This window comes from Tribolium madens, unplaced genomic scaffold (assembly GCF_015345945.1).
Source record: "Tribolium madens isolate multiple individuals breed KSU strain unplaced genomic scaffold, Tmad_KSU_1.1 Scaffold_19;HRSCAF=116;Tcas5.2_LG9, whole genome shotgun sequence".
NCBI classification, from domain to species: domain Eukaryota; kingdom Metazoa; phylum Arthropoda; class Insecta; order Coleoptera; family Tenebrionidae; genus Tribolium; species Tribolium madens.
Window position 1 is genome coordinate 4,328,022 of NW_025400983.1, and position 15,178 is coordinate 4,343,199.

General features: G+C 40.4%; 1 protein-coding gene across 2 annotated transcripts; it reads right to left on the minus strand.

Annotated features, from left to right (window-relative positions):
- Positions 1–310: 310 nt before the first annotated feature.
- Positions 311–13,502, minus strand: LOC123008314 (titin). Of its 2 annotated transcripts, none has more exons than XM_044404116.1 (7): positions 13,334–13,502; positions 12,092–12,181; positions 9,019–9,270; positions 8,714–8,968; positions 5,280–8,657; positions 1,194–5,226; positions 311–1,137 (listed from the first exon to the last, which is right to left on the minus strand). In XM_044404116.1, exons 2-7 carry the CDS (start codon positions 12,171–12,173, stop codon positions 1,035–1,037), a joined length of 8,103 nt encoding a protein of 2,700 aa, XP_044260051.1. In that variant the 5' UTR covers positions 12,174–12,181; positions 13,334–13,502; the 3' UTR covers positions 311–1,034. The 2 variants fall into 2 exon arrangements, with proteins under 2 accessions (XP_044260051.1, XP_044260056.1); XM_044404121.1 differs by lacking the exon at positions 13,334–13,502 and adding an exon at positions 13,242–13,302.
- Between the last annotated feature and the right edge of the window lie 1,676 nt (positions 13,503–15,178).

Genomic DNA, 15,178 nt, shown 5'->3' on the forward strand with positions numbered 1-15,178 from the left:
AAAATTGCTCAAATTGCTTTATTTTAGAAGAAAACTTAACTTCAAAACTATTACGAATTTTGCAGTTTTCTTGACGCTATCAATTCCCCAGAACATTTTACATAATGTCTACGTCAAAATATTATATCATTGAAGTAAAGATTTGCCGCTTTTACAAAATAATAAAAAAAGTAAAAATTTGTTATTCGCTCAACTTTTTTCAACAACCACCTTCCAAAAAATTTTTGACTAATCTCTTCTCAGTATCGGATGGGGGAGTGGAAAGTTGGATAGCTTTGAGATGAGAGCCAAATGAGTCGAGATACTGAGCTAATTGTAGAGATAATTTATTTGTTAAATGTCTATCTAGTCTAGAATCACAACATTTATGAGGATTTTGTGAAGAAACAGTCGTATTTGTCTGTGTTGGGGTGTGGATTGGAAATAAGTGTAGATGTGTGTGTAAATCATTTACATAATTTATTTATTTTTAATTATAGATAAATACTACAAGATCTACTTAATTATATATAATATTGAGCATCCGTTAATATACAAGTAGTCGTCTAAGCGTTCAAGTAGCAGAAATATTTTTTGTAATTTAAATAGTCGGTTTAAGCTACATAAAATATGCACTTTCTGCTAGTCAAACAACTCAGACTCGTTCGGGATACGCAACACAAATAACACTAATTATTATAAGAGCCCATGGGGTATATCAAATGGCTTATCAAAAAACGACACTTGAAAAAATCTAATTACAAAAATTGTAAAAAATTTCAGTTCAGTCATAATATAAATAAGTAGTCGAAAAAAGTATACGTGTGCATCACCAAAATTTGTTGTTTTATCGTGCGATTTCCACATGCACATGAGGGACTCGACCAAGTCCGCGCAAAAAGGCACAAAACCTAAGTTATACAACAGATTAGAGTTCATTTTGGCACCCGAGAATGCTTTATGTTAAAGTTCGCGACTATAATCAATTATATAATTGTCTTATCACTTGCACAACACTCCTGACTCGTGCATTGTCACTATTTTTCTTCGACGACTCATCTTCTCCTTCGCGATTCCGCCGCGGCTATCATCTGCCTCAACATCGGCTCAGGACTGCAAGCCTTCGGATCACATTTCATTTGACCGTTGTCGCCACATCTACAAAAGAAAAACATGAAATAAATCGCATACAATTTTTTTTCTACAACACTTACATGCAGTGGAGGCAAGGTCCCGACGCTGATTTAATCTCCTCACCGACTTGATACGCTTTATTTCTTATCTGACATCCGCTCCTCTGGGCCCTGCCCTTGTAAGCGTGCGAGAAGAAGTGCGGAGGTAGTGTGGTTGTCGTTGTTGTGGTGGTCGTTGTTATATTGACAGAAGTTGCCATAGAAACGGGGCATTCGTATCTCGGGCAACAGAAACCACGAATAGGTTCTTCGTGGCATCGCGGGATTGGCGGAGGACAGCTCTGTTGCAAACAAATGATATCGCTGCGGAAGCAAAAGCAGAAATCACAAGGATCATCGCGAGGGATTTGCTGAGCAGAAACGTAAACTTTGCCGCCGTATCGACAAGTACCAGGGCCGAAGGCACTTTGGTCCTCTTCGCCGTAGTCTTCCTCCTCGACGGGGGCTTGGTAGTCAGGCGATTCGGGCATGCTGTGAGGTGGTGGCAGTGTTGTAGAACTGGTGAGAGTGGTGGACGGAGCGGAGGTTGATAGTTCACCAGTGACGCTTTTCTTGGTTGATTCTTCAGTAGTTGGACCCGAAGTGTATAATTCGGTGGTGTTGGGCTGAGTGGTTGAAGTGAGTGTTGGGGAAGTGAAAACTTCAGGTTTGGTTGATGTTTCGGGGATTTCTTGGCCTTCGCCGGGGATTGCCGGTCGAGGTTCGGTGGTTTCTTCACCACTGATTGGAGATCGTACCGTGGTAGGAACTTCAGTTGATTTTTCTTTTTCTTCTTCGAGACTTGGAACTATAGGTCTTGTTGGAGCTTCTTCTTCGCCTTCTTCAGGTTGTTGTCCTTCTGGTAGTGCAGGCACTGCCGTCACTGTAACTACCGGTTCTGTTGCTTCTTCTTCCGTTGTTTTAGGCGCTTCGCCTTCGCTTGGAATATGTTCAGGACGAATAGTAGTTTCGGGTTTATAACCGATAGTCGTGTAACTTTCTCCTTCTTTTTCGGTAACTCCACCTTCTTCTGGTACATGCTCATGATCAGAAGTAGGAGGAATGTAAACAAATGGTTTAGTTTCCTTTTCTGTGACTTCAGATTCCTCTCCTCTGGGAGTGGTTTGGACAGAAGGTTCTTCTTTTTCTGGAATTCCAGGCTCGGTACTTCCTTCAGGAACGTAGCCAGTTTTAATTGTTGTGACTTCAGGTTGTTCGACACTCTTAAGAGTGGTACCCTCGGACTCATATCCAGGTTTAGCTGTGATTTCTGGTTGTTCGGTACCTTCGGGTTCATAACTAGGCTTAACTGTGATTTCGGGGTGTTCGTCACTCTTAACAGTAGTCTTTTCGGGCTCATATGCTGGTTTACCTGTGACTTCAGGTTGTTCGACGCTTTTAAGAGTGGTACCCTCGAGCTCATAACCAGGTTTAATTGTGATTTCTGGTTGTTCGGTACCTTTGGGTTCATAGCTAGGCTTAACTGTGATTTCGGGTTGCTCGATCTCTTTAAGAGTGGTACCTTCAAGTTCATAGGTAGGCTTGGCTGTGATTTCGGGTTGTTCAGCACTCTTAAGGGTGGTACCTTCAGGCTCATATCCAGGTTTGGCTGTGAATTCTGGATGCTCGACAGCTTTAACAGTGGTACCTTCAGATTCATAGCTCGGCTTGGTTGTGATTTCGGGTTGTTCAGCACTCTTAAGTGTGGTACTTTCATGCTCATATCCAGGTTTGGCTGTGATTTCTGGCTGCTCGACACCTTTAACAGTGGTTCCTTCGGGTTCATAGAAAGGTTTGACTGTGATTTCTGGTTGTTCAGCACTTTTAAGAGTAGTACCTTCAGGTTCGTAGCTAGGTTTGACTGTAATTTCTGGTTGTTGTCCTGCAGCTTTAATAGTGGTGCCTTCGTGTTCGTAACCAGGTAGAGCCGTTGTGATTTCGGGTTGTTTAGCTTCATGACTAGGTTTAACTGTAATTTCTGGTTCTTGTCCAGCAGCTTTAATAGTGGTACCTTCGTGTTCGTAACCAGGTAGAGCCGTTGTGATTTCGGGTTGTTCAGCTTCATGACTAGGTTGCATTGTTGTAATTTCGGCCTTTTCAGCGCCTTCAATTTCGTGACTAGGTTGAGCTGTAGACCCTTCGAGTTCTCCGACACTTTTAAGTGTAGTAGCTTCAGATTCATAACTGGGTTTAGCTGTAATCTCTGGTTGTGCTTCATCAGTTTTCGGAGTACTTCCTTCATGTTCATAGCCAGGTTTAGCTGTAATTTCTGGTTGTTCAACCGCTTTCGAAGTACTGCCTTCGGATTCATAACCTGGTTGAACGGTTGTAATATGCGGTTCTTCAGCAGTCTTAGCAGTACTACTTTCAATTTCATGAGTAAGTTGAACAGTTTCTGGGTGTTCTTCAGCTTTGGCAGTACTGCCTTCAGGTTGCACTGTTGTTCCTTCTGGTTGTTTGGTTCCAGGGGCAAGTTCCGGCAAACCTTCGGCAGATACATAACGAGGAGTAGTATGTTCCTCTCCGCCAACTCTTTCAGTAATTCCAGCTTCCGGTTTGTGTTCTGGCATTTCTTCGGCTTCAGTAGGTTTATGTTCTGGAAGTACAGTAACCACTGGTTCAGTAACACCAACTGCAGGAACATGAGCAGTAGTGACTTCAGGTTCTTCAACAGGTTTGCCTTTTTCGCTTGTTTTTTCAGGTATTTGAGGAACTTGAGTTGCACCTTCATCGTGTGTGGGAAGCTGGCCTTCTTGCGTTTTTTCAGTTACATGGCTTATACTTTCAGGGACCTTCTCTGTTGCACTTGGTTCGGTAGCAACTTCAATAATCTCTTCTTCAGTTTCTTGTTCTGGAGCTTTTCCTTCAGTTACAGGTGCTGCGGTAGCTGGTATTTCAATTTCAGTAACATGATCTTCATGTGGTTGAGCGCCTTCATCGTAGTGAGGTTCTTGTTCTTTAACACCTTCAGTAACGTGTTCTTGTTGTGATGTAATGCTTGGTATTTCAGGTAATTCTTTTTTGCCTTCAGTTACAGCTTCTGGAAGTTTAGTTTCAGCTTCAGGAATACTGGGTTTGAGATATTCAGTTGTTGCAGATGCAGATTCTTCTTTTCCAACTTCACCTTTAGGAACGTATTCTCCAACCGGTTCAGTAGCACTCACTGGACCTTCTTTCGAAGGTTCGGTAGTTACTTTAGCTTCTTCTTCAACAGAAGGTTCAGAACTAGCTTTAAGAGCTGGTTCAGTAACTAGTACTGTAGTTCCTTCATGAGCAATTTCAGTAACACCCGCTGTCACACCTTCAGTAACAACTTCAGGAACACTTTCTATAACACCTTGAGTTACAGCTGGAACTTTTCCTTCAGTCTTTGGAATTTCAGTAGCAGGAGCTTCTCCTTCAATTGGTTTCTCTGGCCCTTCTGTTGCTTTTTCTTCTTCTGTTTCCGTAACAAAAACTGGATGTTTTTCTGTTACAAGTGCCGGCGATGGAGTTGTTATTTCTTCTTCTTCTTGTTCCGTTACTGTTGGGTCTCGGCCAGAATCTATTACATGGGAATATGTATGATCTTCTATGGCATTTTCTCCTTCATCAGGATGCACTTCATCATGTCTTACATCTTCTGGGTAGTCCGTAGTAACATGAACTTCTGGTTGTTGTTCGCTTTCAGAACTAGATTTGAGTGTAGTAGCTTCGTGACTGATTTCTGTAGGTTGCAATTCTCCTTGTTTTTCTGTAACTTGTCCTTCAATCTTTTCTGTTCCAGTTGCCGTTTCCACGGGCACTTCAGTATGAGCAGGTACTGATTTGATCGTAGTAGCAGGTGGAACGTAACTTTCTGGCGTTACACTTGCTTCGCTAACTCCAGGTTGTTCATGAGTAACATGTTCTTCTGGTAGTGAATATTCTGGCAATTCAGTCGAATCGCGGCTGGATGCTGTCGTACCTTCTGGTTTAACAATACCTTCTTCGCTTGGTATCAAGATATTAACACCGACAGTGCCTGGGATTGTTTCTGTGGTAGATATTTCGACTTTGTGACTGTCTGATTCCATGCTAGTTACTCCAGGTACACCTGCAAATAGACAAAATAATAGTTTGCCAATTTATTAATTGAAGTTAACTTACTGCAACTGTATGTTGGACAACAACTGTCAGGTCCTTGATACACAGGCATACAGTGTTGTAAATTCGAAGGAGGTGGTGTACAAGTTACAGACTCGCACTGCAAGATTGAACTCATACATTTGCAAGACACTTGACAGTGGTTGATTGGTGGAACGTTGGAGTTGTTTTTGTATGTTTGTCCATCAACCAAGCAACTGCCTTCTCCAGGTATTCCAGGTTTCTCTTCTTCTTCCACACCTTCATGACCAGCATGAGGATAAGTAGGTTCTTCTGTAACTTCACCAGAAGGTTCTCCTGGAGTGTTCGAAGTTTCAAATTCTTCACTTGGAATTCTTGAAGCATCAGTTGCTTGTTGTGGAATTTCTGTTTCTTTTTCCTTGGGTTGTTCTGTTACTTTACCAATTGCAGATTCGGTTTCTTGTTCTTCTTCAACTGGCATTTGTGGTAATCTGGGAGTAGTACCTTCAGCTTCTTCACTAGGTTTAATAGGAATGTGAGTTTCAGCTTCGTGTTCTGTGACACTTTTTTCAGTTTGTCCAATAAGAGATGGTTTAATTGTGGTTTTGCGTGTTTTCTCGGTTTCAGCTTCTTCTGAAGGTGCTGAAGTTGCAGTTTCGGTTTCAGTTTCTGGTACTTCGGGTACTGCCTTTTCTGTTTGTTGTTCAGGAACTTCGGGCACGTGATCGTGTTCCACAGGATAATTTTCAGGGAGTTCACCTTCTACGGGAGTTGGTTCTTCAGCATATTTTGTTGTTTCATCAAGTTTTCCTTCAGTAATAATTTCTGGTTTTTCTTTTACTTGTCCTTCTGTAACATGTAGTTCTTCTTCTGGATGTTCTGTTATTTGACCTTCATCAGCATGTGGCTGTGGAACTTCAGTGACTTGACCTTCAGATGCTTCCGTTTCTCTTCCTTGTTCAGTCACATGTGCCTGAGGTTGTTCGGTCACCTTACCTTCATCCACATGTCCTTCAGTAATATATTCTGGCAATAATGTTGTTCCTTCAGGAATGTGTTTTTCAGTTACGTGTCCAGCTGGTTGTTTGGTGGTTTCAACTCCAAGAACCGGATGTTCAGTAATATGTTCCTTTTCTGGCAATTCAGTAGCTTTATGAACATGCTCTTCCGTTGTATGTTCAGATGGTAGTTCAGTAACTGGACCAACAACAGCAGGAACATCTGTAGCGTGTTCTTTTGGTTGTTCAGTAGGTTCTTCTCCAATCTTGGCCTCAGTAACATGCTCCGCTGGCAATACAGTTGGACTTTCACTTTCTGGACCTTGAGTAATATGTTCTTCCGGTAATTTAGTACTTTCTTCTTCGACTGAAGGTTCTTTAGGCACTTCGTGTTTTTTGGAAATTTCTTCAGTAACATGTTCTTCTGGCAATTCGGTACTCTCACCTTTAGCTTGTCCTTCAGTAACTTGTTCTTGCGAAGTTTCAGTTTCAGTTTCTGGTCTGTGCGTAGTGTGTTCTTTAGTTTTTTCGACAGGTATAAGTTCTTCTGGTACTACTGTAATAATTTGTTCTGGAGCATGTTCAGTGACCGAACTTTCAGTCACGGAAGGTAATTTTTCTTTCTCTTGTTCTTCTGGTACTTCAGTAGCATGTTCTCTAGGCAACTCAGTTCCTTCTTTTGGTAATTCAGTACCTTGTTCTTCTGGCAACTGTGTAACATGTTCTTTTGGTAATTCTGCAATATGTTCTTTTGGCAATTCTGTAGCATATTCTTTGGGCAACTCATGACCTTCTGTTACTTGTCCTTCAGGTATTTCAGTAGGATATACCAAATCTTTAGGCGGCAATCCAGTAATTCCACCTTCTGGTACATGTTCTTCTGGCACTTCTGTACCTTCACCAGCAGCTGTTGGTATTTCAGTGACCTTTTCTCCCAATCCATGTTCTGGTACAACACCTTCTGTCACATGTTCTTGTGGTACACTTTCTGGTACTTGTGGTATTTCACCGGCCTTGACGGTCTGTGTTTCCGTTACGTGTTCTTCCGGCACTTTGGTACCTTCTTCAACTGGTTGTTGGCCTTCTTCTTCCCCTTTAGGAACATGACCGGATGGAATTTGCGTAACACCAACTTGTTCCTTTTCTGTTACTTCCGGAATATGTTCTTCTTGTGGTATTTCGGTGCCTTTACCGTCTGTTCTTTCAGTAACAGCTGCCATTTCATGAGGCAAACCGGAACCAATTTCAGGTGCAATCTCCGTAACGTGTTGGATTACATGTGGGTGTTCAGTAGTACCAGCTTCAGGTTCTTCCGGCCCTTGTTCGTGTGGCAGTTCTGTTCCTTTACCTTCATGTGTTTCGTATTCAGTAACGTGTTCTTCTTCTTCTTCTTCCTCCGGTTCGTGTTCTTCGACTGGTACGTGTTGTGGTTGCTCATGTTCAGCTTCAGTGACAGTTGGTGGTAATTCGCTAATATTTCCTTCAGTTACATGTTCCGGTTTCTCTGTAATTTCCTGTACCTTAGCTTCAGTTGCATGTTCCGGAAGTTCCGAAGCTTTAGTTTCAGTTACAGTTTCCGGTGATTGTGGCAATTCCGTGCCTTTAGGTATTCCAATTTCGGGACTTTCAGTGGCTTGTCCAGGTATTTCAGTTTCCTGTTCTGTTACTTGACCTTCCCCGGAACCAGCTTCGTGTTCTTCAGTTGAATGTTTTGGATATTCGGTTTCTTGAGGATAAACTATCTCGTCTTGTGATGGAATATGAGGACCAGCAGTTACAATTTCGTGTTCTTCTGGAATTTCATTCGATTCTTGTTCTTGTGGTGCCTTGACAGTTGTTGGTACTTCTTGCGGTTCTGTGACGTGAGCTTGTTCATCGAAAAGTGACGTAACACCTTTGACTGGTTCTTCGTGATCTTCCTTTTCAGGTATTTCAGGAAGTTGTTCTGGATGTTCTTTTTCAGCTTCGCTCGGCACAACTGTAACAGGTTCTTGTGTTTCACCTTCTTTGCCTATTGGTTGTTGTGTTGTCGCAGGTTCAATTTCTGGTCGAACTGTTGCTTTTTCATCAAAGCTGACAAGTGATGGAGTTGTGTACAAATACCCAGTCGTAAGGTCTTCCTCAGTCATGTGATCGCAGTCATAAGAGTCAGCACAGCATTGTCCTTCTTTCGGTGGTAATGCCGTACAATTGACTTTGTCGAGTGGAGTAGGATTGCATTCTTGAACAGCACACACAATATCACCTCTCATGCAGTAGCAATGTTCGCATGGTTTTTCTTTGATGACTAGAGCACCATCAGCGTATACTTCGTTATTGTAGACGCAGTCGACCGGTCCAGCGAGAGTCGTTGTTGGAGCTTGTGTTGTTGTGGTAATTAGTCTTCTGGTGGTCGTTTCTAGAAGGTTGTAATCGGGATGTTCTGTAATTATCGCAATTAGAACGCCAAGAACTCGAAGGGTTTCAAACGTGGCTTACCGCAATCGTACCGAACTGGACAACATACACCTTCTTGATAAACTGGTTTGCATCCTTCGACTTTAAGCGTACATTCTTGCATGACACAGGCCGTTTTGTTCCTGATGCAGTAACAAAGTTCGCACGGTTTGTTGGGATCGGACGGTACTCTCGCTCCGTCTGAATAGAACAGTCCATCGATGGAACACCCGTAAGCATCCAAATGACCGACCGCTGTCGACGATTGGGTGGTAGATGTCAAAAGTTGAACTGGTACTAAAAATAAAACCATTAATACTGTTCGCTTCATTACTTGATTGTCGTACCTTCAGGGCAGGTTATAACAGGACAGCATTGATCCGCTCTTTTCTCGATTTTGCAGTCTTGACCGATTGCTTTTGTAAACGGACATACTCTTAGGTAACACATGAGCATCCTATTATGGCAAGTACAATTCAAACATGGCTCGTTCGTGATTATCCTGTCTCCTTCGTCGTAATGTTGGAAGTTGTAATAGCAACCGGTCGAATCGGCGATTGGATAATATTCGATTTCTGTCGTGTCTTGTTCGTACGGGGCTGCATCATAACAAAAATTAGGTTAACACCATGGGAAAAATAAATGTGGACCAGTATTCCGCGACGTACAGGTCAGTGACAAAATCAAGGACAAAATAGGAGCGGTACGAGTACTACTTTGCATAATAATATATGAACCAATACTTGCATACAAGTAGCTAAATGTTTAATATAAGTCACTGATGAACACTTTAGTGAAAGACACCGACAGCAAAGCCAAGAGAACCAAAATTGACATTCTTACCTCATCCTATCAGATGTTTCTTTATTCAATTTTTAAAAGTAGAATTCTTTCAAAAAAATCTGTATGGGTACAAAGAGGTCAACTGGCAAAGCCTTGACTCATACTCAAACAGTCTACCGTAAATAGGTGCGAATATTTGCATAGCCGATTAAATCGACCACCTGTCTCCAAACAAAGGTGGTACCTCTCAAAGTCCGGATGAGTGCGGGTTTATCGTCTTTCACACATAATAACTTTCCTAATTTTGGTTGTTTAGCTGGTTCCTCAAAGTGGAACCCGGTCGTCGAACTTGCACGAAAAAGAGTGAATTTGTCGTATTTATGCAAGGAGGTTGTCGTCGATGACGATGATATTCGCGTTTCGATCCTGTCCCCATGTCTTCTGTAACTGTAAATCCGGTTACATAATCACGATCCGCGCATATATCGCGTCATTTTCGAATGCAAAACGTATGCACGGAGGAAAAGGCGGCCTGGTAGTCGGCGTGGGAGAACCATCAGACGTCCGAGGAGACTGCTTGGGAGGTCAAGACGCGAACCTCGACTTCCAGCCGATTCGATTTTACACATGCCTCGTAAAAAGTGTGCTTTATTAGTAGCGGCTGTAATTACACACCGGATCGGGTTACCGCCGCCACACGAAAAACACCGCAAATCGACCCATTAACACCGCAGACGTTCCCGGTGGCGATACTCACGACTGACACCAGCATACCATCGCACATATTTGAATAAAACATCACGCGAAATATTCCAGACGCATGCTGGATGTGTTCCAATGAAGTTCGAGAAATTGCGGTTCTTAAAATTGGATACTTCGCATTGAAATTCATTACGTGCATTGTCTAATTGAATATGCATGGACAGTTGACGGTATTACATCTGTTACATTATGTTGACAACGTAATTTACTAGTTCACATACCAAATACTAACCTCGAAAAGTAATTGACATGATCTACTTCATACCTAGACGGTATAACAAGAATTTTAACAGCCTTCAAGATGACTTGAAGTGACCCCTTCCTGTATATTTGCATGATGCGATTTTTATTTTTGAAAGAAAGAAAAGTAAATAGACGGGAGACGGACTCCTCTCTCATTTCATTTACCTTCTTTAATTGCAGACACAAGGTCGAAACGAGAAAATACCGAAAAGCAATCAAACGAAAAGTTTTTCTCTGATAAAACGATATATCAAATCTCTCACGTAGGTCTAATGACCCCAAGAAACTGTACCGAAAAGTAAGGAAAAAGTGAAAGAACGGTATTTATTGATCGTGTTTGTCTTCGACAAGAAACTGTATTTCTTGTTTGTCTAAATGACAATGCAGCATCCATTCCAGATTAGAACGATTAAAACACATTTTCCAAATTTGGTTCTTTTATTGCTCAAAACACAAAAAAAAACATTTCAAAACGTCTTTCAGCCTTTTCTAATTTTATTTTTTGCATTTCTTTAAAGTAACAGAAACCAAAATAAATAGGAAAACCTGATTGGTATGCATCACATCCATCCCTCAGATACAATATTTGACAATATTAACTTTTATTAACTTATTAATACACAAATGATTAATATTCTATTCCCGTTTTATAAAAATCTCTACAGAATTTAAGAACTTGGTCGTTTTTTCACAGAGAAAAGTCATTTTAAGAAAAAAAGGTCTGTTGAGGTTAAATGTACCAACTTTTTTTGGTAAATTAATAAATTAATAAATTAATTACTTTGATGTTACTTAAAATTATTATTTTTGCTCAATTTTTGAAATACATAGGTACTGACAATGTAAGTAGAAAATAAAAAACCAAAATATCATTTGACAAACCGTCAACTTATTCAAGTTATTAGGTATAGATGTAGAAACCATATTTTGGTAAAATTCAATAATGCTTAAAGGCTTAAATATTTTTTATTTAAATTGGTATAAAATTTGTCGTCAAAAGTTATAAAACACAAAAAATACCCATCAAGGGTCATAATAAAGTAATTTGAAATAAATGTCTTCAGTTAATTTTCTACAAATACGTATTACAAGTTTGTTTTTTTCTTTTTCCTGTGTTCTCCATTCATTGAATATAACTTTTACTCGCTATCACTTTTAAAGGCGTCTCGTAAAACAAGAAAACCTGAGCAATTTATGTAAATTACGATTTGAATTAATTATCTTAATGAAAGAATTCGATGTTTATAAATTTTATTTTCCTAGTTATTTTTACAACGGCATTGAGATTCATCTCCCGACAAAAACACATTAAAGATGATTTTATCGTAAAAAAAAGTGACGTTAATTGAAATAAATGTGAGCTTTTCGTACATGATGTGTAATGAAAATAACAAATATAAATACATATCCACAAATATAATTACGCGTCTAACTGTTCAAATAGTTCACCTTGATCTTTGCTGTTCTTTTGTATGATACGTGGTAGTCGTCATAATTACGGACCGTTAAAATACTAAGAAACAAGTGTCATTGTTTCACAGCAACACCGGACTTGGTTTAAATTTGTATCATCCTCTGATGCGATTACCGGAGTTGTTGGTTTGGAAAGCGATCAAAGCAAAAGCGACTTACCGGCTCGTACAGCTTGTGGTGCCCAAAGGACGACGAACAGGAGCAGGACCGGCCCTTGGAAAATTCGAGTCCACGCCGCCATGGCGCGTCCTGTAACAAGAAAAAAGATGGCATTCAGCACGCGTTCGTTGCTCTCGATTTGTTTCTTCCGTGGCGATCGCGATTTCATAGTCGAGTTTTTTCCATGGGGTCTTTGACAGAATGGATAAAGGTTGTTGCAGTCAGTGGGTCCGTATTGCATTTTAATGAGTTTTGGAGGCTCCTCGACGGCAATTTTCCTCAATTAAATCGCATTGTTACAAACGTTTAAGTGTCATTTTCGGGTGGTAAAAATAAGTGTTTGCGTCTACAGATCGAACGAGTTGAGCAAACTGGCCGTGGGCCGGCGACACTGTTTTTCCCATGAGACGCCTTATTTACTCGTCAAAGCAAATGTTTGTCTAATTTGAAAGCTCGCGAAAGCTCCGGAGCGGTCCGGGGCTCCGGAAGATGCGTCTCGAATCCGGTCTTACCGTTTTTATCGTCTGACCAACGAGCTATATTTACCAGCAACCTGTTGGAGGACAATGTCAATGACTCGCCGCAAAAAAGCTTAATGATTCATCAAGGAAAACGACTCGAATGATGTAAGGAAGGATTTAATTCGAAGCTTGGCGGACAACCTTGACGAATTACCTAACAATAACTGTGTCATTAACGGCCGAATATTCCGGGGACCGGACTCAAAACGGGATGGGATTTTTACAGAGATGTCGTACGACCGGTTACTGGACGATTAAAGCCACTTTTGCCATTCGGTTACAGTTAAACGTAAGTTATAGGGCCATTATAGTGAAATTATTTAACCGGAAGGTTACTGGGACAATGAAACCTGCACCGGATTATTTCTTCGAACCGAATTGATTCACCGGATTTTCCTCCGATCGGCTAATTATTGAACCGAATGCAAACAAAATAAAATAAATAACTCGAGATTCTTCTCCGTGTTTGTAGATACCTGGACCGATAGCCGTGGGAACTAGATAATGTTTGGAGACTAACACAGGGATGCAAAGTACGTTGGCAAACAGTCGGTGGTTAGCAAAGAAACGACCAGTTTACATACAACTCCACGAAAAAAAATATTTTTTTAATATTTTTTATGTGTTACCCCAAAATCACTGCAATCCTCACCACTGCACTTTTTTCCGGTCGAATTTATGAAAAATTTCAACACCAACACTCGGAGCACTCCGGACTTACCTCTTCGCAGATTGTCGATGAAAGAAAAGAATATATGAAATAAACTCGGCACCGACCGGCAATGCGATGTCGTGTCTCTTTTGTCGAAGAATTTTTTACTTCTTCGGTTCGCGATTTATGTCCAGGAGGTCGACACCAAACCAAGAAGATCGAGCGGACAACCGACCGACCAGAAGTGAACTCATGCGAAGCTGCGCGCCGCAACTTTAAATAGTCGTCGGGGCGGGGGAATTGCTGCTCTTGGGCAACGAGTCTCTGGCGCTTTTACTGCCGTATGTGATTGGTTCGCCCCAGGGTAGAGAAGAAACGGAATGCACGACGCCGACGGCCAACAAACGCCACCCTTGACAGAACACGACCAACAATCGATTCTTTGGAATTTTCACATTTTTTCCAAAAAATTCAAAATTTTCGCAAAAATCACTATTTGAAGGCTACACCATTGAGTTCACATAAATTTAAACAAATCATCAAAAACAAAAATAGAGTCCTGAAACTTCCAATGTGTGGATTCAGGGTGACTCAAGTTTCAGGACTCAGCACAAAAAGTTTATTAGGTATTTCGGGAAATATAAATATAAAAACTTGTAGATTTTTGGTAAGAATTTTGTTAGAATATTCTGAAATAAGATGTAATTTCACTTAAATTATTTGATTTTGACAAAAAGGCAATTTTTTAGTCTGTAGTTTACTCTGTATGAGAACAAACTTTCGTTTTTCAAGTGGCCGAGTTATAGTCTGTGTGGCGTTTTTTGCAAACATCCTGTATATGAAGCAGTTCTTGGTCATACTAGAAGTATAACAGTTATGAAAAAAATGATCCATAATAAGAATATAAAAAGTGGCAATTAATAAAGATTTTTGTTACTTATTAAATTTGATCATAATTTCTTTTTTTTTGGGGGGAAATATTGTAAATGTAGTTTCGATAGCTGACTTATGTTTTTCTTGTGGGAAATACTCGAGTTCCATCAACGAGGTTCGACGTCCTTGGAAAATCGCGGTGATCTCATTTCACCGAAGTAAAATTTTATCAGACCGCAGAATTATGACTAAAATTTCATTATTGTTTTGATTCTTTGAGGGAATTTCCAATTAAAAGACTCGATGATAAACCGAATTTAACAATTTTTAGTGGTGACAGAATTTTTTTATAAAAAACTACCACTGAATTTAAGACTAAATATTTTTTTTAATTTTATACATAGATTCATATAATGATACAAAGACTTTGTAAATCGTTTATTACACGCAATACTTTAAGGGAATTTCCGATTAAGCCACTCGCTGATAAGTACGAATTAACAATTTTGTGTGATGACATAATTTATGTATTTCATTTCGTGATGATCTTGATAATAAAGTTGCAGTCATGCTGGTATTATTACAAAATTAAGCTCGCCAGACGTCTGAATTTCATCTCATTGCATCTTAAAAAATCTCTCAAGTTTTCTCGTGTAAAGTGTGAAAAAAAGTCGATTCCCATAATCGGTATGCGTCCGTCTAATTGCATGTTTACTCGTCGTAATTCACTCAAAAGTGAATGAGTAAACACCGTTTAACATAATATTTGTTCTCAAAGATTCTGACGATAAAGCAACGAAATGTAGTATATCACATACCAAGTGATTGACAGTAACTTCAACGTGCGGTCACAACGGTAACTTTTTTCGCAAAATTGTGATAAATCTAGAGTATGGTGATGCAACAGACTGGCGTCGCGACGCTGGACCGGCTTGATAAAATCGTCGCCCCAGCATCAGCGCGCGCCTCTCCCTCGACCTACCCCTACACGTTCTCTATCGAACGATTTCATCTCACAATTATCAACCGAAAAACAAATGT

Bases quoted from the DNA above. Each gene is read 5' to 3' on its own strand.
- LOC123008314 (XM_044404116.1), bottom strand. From the start codon at position 12,173: ATGGCGGCGTGGACTCGAATTTTCCAAGGGCCGGTCCTGCTCCTGTTC. The intron at 8,658-8,713 runs GTAAGCCACGTT...CGATAATTACAG, and splicing joins TCCAGTTCGGTACGATTGCG to AACATCCCGATTACAACCTT. The intron at 5,227-5,279 runs GTAAGTTAACTT...GTCTATTTGCAG, and splicing joins TTGTCCAACATACAGTTGCA to GTGTACCTGGAGTAACTAGC.